At 41.2% G+C, this 6,462-nt stretch overlaps 1 protein-coding gene across 1 annotated transcript in view; it reads left to right on the top strand.

The window, feature by feature from the left end:
* The window catches only part of etv6 (ets variant 6), a 37,019-nt gene that overhangs the window by 14,357 nt on the left and 16,200 nt on the right, over positions 1-6,462 (top strand). Inside the window, exon 3 of the mRNA XM_015392604.1 lies at positions 3,258-3,422. Within this exon, the coding sequence (XP_015248090.1) occupies positions 3,359-3,422 (64 nt within the window). The 5' untranslated portion in view covers positions 3,258-3,358. The remainder of the gene's footprint in view (positions 1-3,257; positions 3,423-6,462) is intronic.

Raw genomic sequence — 6,462 nt, 5'->3', positions numbered from 1 at the left:
ATAGCTCAGGATAACCTGAGCCACTCTAACTAGAAGCTTTATCAAAAAGGAGCCTTAAACATAGATGGTGCTGGGAGCCATACGGTTTCCCACAATCAAAAACTTGAAGCAGTTTCTACTTTTCCCACCTTCCTATGTTCGTTTTTTTATAACGTAGAGCTGCAGCCGTTCCTGACATCTAGGTAGCTGTTATTTTGTAGATCTTTTTTAGAAGTCTGCAGCCCATATCTGAGTCCCATCATTCATGTAAGACTGAAGATGATCTGGATTCAGCACAGCAGTGTGGAGCTTCGTACCCTGGATAGACCTCTAACTGTTGACCCCACGAAAGGTGAAGGATAGGAGCTACAATTTGAAGGTGTTTGGTTTTCATGCTTCCTTTGCTGTTTCAGTTTATTCCTACAGGTGATTGATTTCTGTTACTAGAAACAAGCAGCTGCATGAATTATTCATTCCTTTCTAGAATGTATCTGTATGAAATAGGAACCCTTGGGAGAGTAATATCCATTATGGACGTGTTGAGATAAAAGTCTTAGTGGCAAATTTAAAATCATCTCCATTTTAACTTGGGAAGCCGCCGCAGGAGTTTACTTTTGACTGACAGCGGCGTCATCAGACGCAGCGTCCAGTAAAGCTTCTTTTACGGCCTGAGACGTCTGGTGGACTTTGCTTAGTGTGCAGATTAGACCTAGAATAAACAGAAGTTGCCTTAGAAATAAGTGAAGGAAGGAATTGGAGACTGGAGCCGACGTCCGGCTCTGGGAACTCGATCCGCGCTCCGGTTCAGTTATCCGTTTCCCTTCCTGCGTCCGCTTCCTTCCTCTTCTTGCAGGCTGCTTTTATCCGCGCTGCCTCCGTTTATTTTCTCCACACGCCATCCGCCGCCACTCTCACCACACTTCTCTGTTTCCTCTCTTCCTTTTTATTTCCTGCCGCTGCTGTTGCCTCGGTGAAGCTGCGTAATTCTCTAACCTTACCACAGGAAGTTTCCTGCGCTGAAAAGCGGCCCACGCTGGATTACTTCCCGCCAAGGAGCGTTGCGGGTTTGTTTGGGCCCCCCTTCCTCTTCCTCCTCCTCCTCGCTCCTTCTGCTCCTCTTCCTCCTGTGCAGATGGTGGAGGCCGGCAGGCCGGATCTCAGAGGGGTTTTAAAACGGGCGGAGCGGCTCTCTGGCTCTGGAGAGAGCATACCGCAGCCGTGACCTCCTGACCTGAACTTTACTTCTGCCGCTCTCACAGCTCAGAGTACAGCAGATGGCAGCTCCATTCAATATTAATCAGGCTGTAGTTTGAAAGTCGAGCTGTTTGATGACATAGAAAACTCCTAACTCTGTAAAAGAAGCTAAAGAAAACAGAATCAACCCGTTTTTATCTGCAGTTTGCTGCAGTCAGCCTTGGCTCATCACGCCTCTGGGAAGGAAAGTGGACAGAGTTTCATTTTCTATCGATCGACCTCCGAAAACTTCCTTTGTTTGACATGTCGGGGGGGCAGACAAGCGGTTCTTATTACTCGAGTGACACAGTCGGCCAGAGATAACAGCTGTCCGACTCCCAGAGGAAGCGCTGGAGTCTGAGCGATAAGTCAGATGTGAGAAATGAGCGGCTGCGCTCCGTGTGGGCGGCGTGGACCTTCTGATCACGCTTTGCTTTCAGGGTGAGAGGAGAAGATGCAGGGGAGAACGGGAAGGTGAGGCTGAGTCACAGAGACCGTCGTCAGCTTCCTGAAGATGCTGACTGTCACCAAATCTGGACACCAATTGATCTGCTTCATGTTGGAGAGATTTAACATCATGGTCCCAAAAAAAAAATATTTATTTTGTTTCTCTTTTTTTATTTACTGCTTAGAGATGCAAGTTATTGTTGATTAATCTTAAAGATTAACAAAAGATTTATCAGATAAGCTGAGATTCTCTTAAAGATTTGAGTTTTCTCTTGTTTTAAGAGGCGGAGTTTCGCGTCAGTGAGCGGTTCCCACTGCCATCGTTAAACAGGTTTAAACCGGTTTAAACTGGTTTAAACGGGTTTTTCCTTCAGTGGGAAACGGGGATAAAAGTAAAGTTTGTCAATAAAATTGTAAAGTACTACAAAACAACGAAGCTAGAAAGATATTCGGCTCATTTTCCATGAAAAAAGCGTCTTTTCATCGTGATTGGGATGTAATGTCCTTCGTTTATTTGTCTTCATGCTGCAGACATGTTGAGGAACAGTCGACGCACCGAGTCTTTGTTCGCATCAGAACCTGCGTACGACTTTGTTTTCTTCCTTTTCATCTCCATCTTAAATATTTCTCAATTCTTTCTTGAGGAGTTTGTCAATATCTCCTCTTTAATGCGAACACCATAGAGAGAAAACCTGCGCCACTTCTGACCATGACAGCACCACTGCCACCTACTGGGGTGGATGTGCAATTACACTTTATTCTAGTAGGTGTTGCTTTGTCATAAAGATGAAAGTCGATGCGACTTGGGGGGGTAGTATAGTATAGTAGTAGTATATAAACAGTATATTATAGTATAGTAACTTGCATTGCATGTTTTGCTTCATGAAATGTTTGTTAGATAAAATTACCGTAGATCTAAATGTCTAAAACTACGAAATCCCACATTTTTACATTTTTTTTAGTAAATTCCAATCTAATCCAACTTTATCGCTACAAAACACAGACTAATAATCTGCTTTTTAAAAAAATAATGAATCGATTTATTTGAAATAATTTCGCCTGTTTTCGGTCGGGGTGTTTTTGATTTAAATGAGAAAATGAGCCATATCTGCGTTTCTCTCATAGATTCTAAAAATGTTTTCTACTTTCAATAAAAATGAAAACATTATTTAACCATCAGTAGATTCAGATTAATTAAAGTTTTATTTTTGCAGGCTGATAAAGAACGGTGACCCTCCTGCTCAGGTGGCAGCCTGTTTCTCATCAGACCGTCCATTAAAGGAAGCAGAATATGTGGAAAGCTGTTTTCTGACTGTTTCACCGTCGGCTTCATGTCGTCTCTCTCCTTTTTTTTTCCCTTTATCTCCGCTGCTGTTCCCGTAATCACTCCCTCCTTTGGCTTTTATCTCCACTTCCTCAATATCCTTTTTACTGCCTCCTTCCGCCCTCCCCTCCCCTCCCCCCTCGCCCATTCTCTCCTTCCTGCCTTTCCTTCTTTCTTCCTTCCTCCCCCTCCTGCCACCCCCCCTCCCCAGCACATTTTTGTCTTCCTTTTCTCATGCTTTCCCCTCTATTTTTTTCTCCTTGTCCACCTCCAGGCCTGCAGCCGGTGTTCTGGAGCCGGGAGGACGTGGCCCAGTGGCTGCGGTGGGCTGAGAAGGAGTTCGCCCTGAGGCCCATCACCAGCGGTACTTTCCAGATGAACGGCAAGGCGCTGCTTCTCCTCACCAAGGAGGACTTCCGCTACAGATCTCCTCATTCTGGTGCTCCTCTTTATACCCTTCCTCAATCTATCAGTTATGCTTTTAACGAGTCATTTTCTGATTAATGAAAAAAAAAACAAAAAAACAAATAGAAAACAATAGAAACAATAGAAAACAATAGAAAACAATAGAAAAACAGCTAAAAACACAATAACTTTTAGGCTAATCTCTAATTCTTGTGCATCATTGTGAGAAAGATGCTTTTTTTTTGTTGCTCGTATAAAAACACCAAATCGACGAAGCCGTCAGGCGCCAGCCGATGGATGCAGCTGTTAGAGCGCGGCTGCTGGGGGAGAGGAAGTAGGAGACGGTTCTTCAGGAAGTAGAAACTAACCTCAACCGTCACCCGAGCAACACCAGTGGGCAGGCGCCTAAAAAATAAAAATAAAGCCAAACAAAAACAACTCCAGGGCTGATTTCCTCGTTTCCTTTCTGCTGCCTGACCCACAGATTTTAGAAAAGAGAGGAAGAGAAACTAAATGCTTGTTCTAAATATGAGATGAAGAGGAAATAAAAACTCCAAAGATGAACAGGAAATATTGTTTTAGCCACTGAATTAAAAATGTTAAATATTCCTTTAAAAAAAAAGATTCTTCTACACCATGTGTATGGGGTGAAATTTGTTCCATTATCATTTCAATCAAAGAACAAGTTTTGTAAATGGAAATCCAATAGAAATGCATCTTTGCTCAACAAGTGAAGAGAATGTGATCTGAAGAAAACACACTTGGAAAAGATCTAAATTGGTAAAAAAAAATATTTTAGGTAAATTTGGAAAAATTTGATTTGAAAAAAATAAATATTGCAAAAAATTGTGAAAAAATATTTGGAAAAATAATATTGTTTCTGAGTTAAATTTCTTTCCATTCACAAAACTTATTTCGAGAAATTAAACTGAGAATCTTCGGTTTTTGCGCGTAACTTTGCCGTTTTCATAGGTTTTATTTTTTCAAATATCTTTTTCCCATTTTTTTTTATCTATTTATTTATTTCAAATAAAATTTCACCAAATGTATCTCAATTGTTTTTTATGAAATGCTATCTTTTCCAACACACATTCTCTTCACCTCTGGGGGCGGGATTTTCTCAGCAATGAGGAGCAAAGAAGCATTTCTATTGGTCGGCTGGACGTTAGCAGCATTTTTTTATTTTTTTATTGCTCAAGAGTGAGAGTTTGGATTGGGCTTCAAATGGAGACGATGCAATCTGTAAAATAAACTTTTAAACGAATGCAATCAGAAAAAAACAAATTTGAACCGAAACTTTTTTTGTTTTTTGATAAGGAAGTTTCTCAAAGTGTTATTTCTGGATTGCATTTCATTTTTATTTGCTGAACGCATTCTTTGCTAAATAATGGAACAAAGCTCACTCCATAGACTGGTTCAGTTTCAAACATTTATGACATTTGTAGATGTATTCTTTTATTATTTATTATTTTATATTTATCCTGCCGCTTCCTCAGATACCCTAGAAGCATAATTTAAGATCACATCCAACATTTTTTTTTTAAAATGATGACATGGCGCAACAACAATCATGGTTGCTAACGGAAACGGCATATTAATGTTTACCATCTTGATGAAGTTTAGAAATATCAGGAAAACTTATTATTTGACCTTTTTTCCTTCAGCTTTACCCAGAGATAACAGATGTTAGCTTGTTTATTAGCCCGGATATCAAACAGCTGCTTCTCCTCACCGTTTTAACGGGTTTTAAAATCAATTTACCTCCGTAGCAGTGAGAAATGAGGCTCTTAAAGCTCCAGCTGAGAGAAAGTAGCATGAATGGCAGGATGTGCTATCGGGTGGGATTAATGTTGCCCGCTTCTGAGGAGAAAAGCTAAAACAACATGAAGCAACCAGCTTGGATTTAGCTTCAACAAGTGCTGCTTCAAATGTCTGCATAGATTATTCGCACTTATAGTGATTATATTCATGGTTTTAGACATTCCAACACATTTAAGGAACCTTTTTATTCAAACAAATGGTTAATTTTCTCTTTTTTTTTTCACTAGATGAGCTTTAAGTTTGTTTTTTTCTGATCCTGATCAGGTGTTGAGGCCAGTTTAGTGACCAACCTGACAGCTTAGCTCGTCCCAAAGTGGAAGAGATCGATTCATAAACAAAGTCTGGGTGAAAACAGAAAAAACTAACAAAAAAAAAAGACTTTTTGTTGTTTTTTTTAGGGAGAATGAGTGATTGTTTGCAGCCTGGGGTTCGTGGTATCAGTCTAAATGTCGCTTTAGGGAAGAGGGCAATTTTCTGGCTCGTGATGCGCTTATTTCCTCCTTTGTATGTTTCTGGGCGCCCGGTTCCCATCAGTCTCTGCGCCGCTTCATGCTTCCCTTTGTTGATGCTCCAAGAAGGATGTTTTCCTTATCCTGGAATGCGTCTGAGCAAGACAGCATAGCTTCCATCACGGCGAACATGAGCCTTAAAGCGTCAGAACGGCTAATTATATCTGTGATAGGAGCCTGATGCTGTCTGAGCCCATTTAGTTTGCTTTTTAGAACCAGACTATTTCTAATAAAGGAATCAGAGAAGAGAGCAGGAAGCAGGAGTTTATTTTCCCCCCCCCTCCGCTGTGACCGGGGGCCTGAAAGTGAGAACTGAAAGGAGTGTTTGTTTATGTGCGAGTGTTCACCCTGGCTTCCTTTATGAGAATCATTTCCTTGTTATGGTAAATCTTTAGCGAAGCCGCTCAGAGCGTGAGCGGGGCGACCGTGAGATCACAGCCGCTGCCGCCGCGCCGCGCCGGCCGCTGTGAATGTTCTGCTACAGCGAGCCCAGGCTGGAAATCATTGAATGAACTTCCTGCTCAGGTTCTAGGAAACTGAGCAGGATTATAAAGCAAACAGATAGTTAGCATGAAGGTTCTACTTTGAAAGCTACATCAGTCCTTCTGTTTTTACTCTTCTTTAACCTGAATGTTTAAAAAAAATATAAGAATCTTTTATTATGAACAATTCTGTTCCAATCAACCTGTTCTTCTCTGCCAGAGGGAACCAATTAAAAACCAGCAGGGTCCCAATAAAGAAAAC

This window comes from Cyprinodon variegatus, unplaced genomic scaffold (genome assembly GCF_000732505.1).
Source record: "Cyprinodon variegatus isolate N-32 unplaced genomic scaffold, C_variegatus-1.0 Scaffold598, whole genome shotgun sequence".
In the NCBI taxonomy this organism is placed as follows: domain Eukaryota; kingdom Metazoa; phylum Chordata; class Actinopteri; order Cyprinodontiformes; family Cyprinodontidae; genus Cyprinodon; species Cyprinodon variegatus.
Note: the sequence above shows the minus strand (reverse complement) of the source record. Positions and strands in the feature narration are given on the sequence as shown.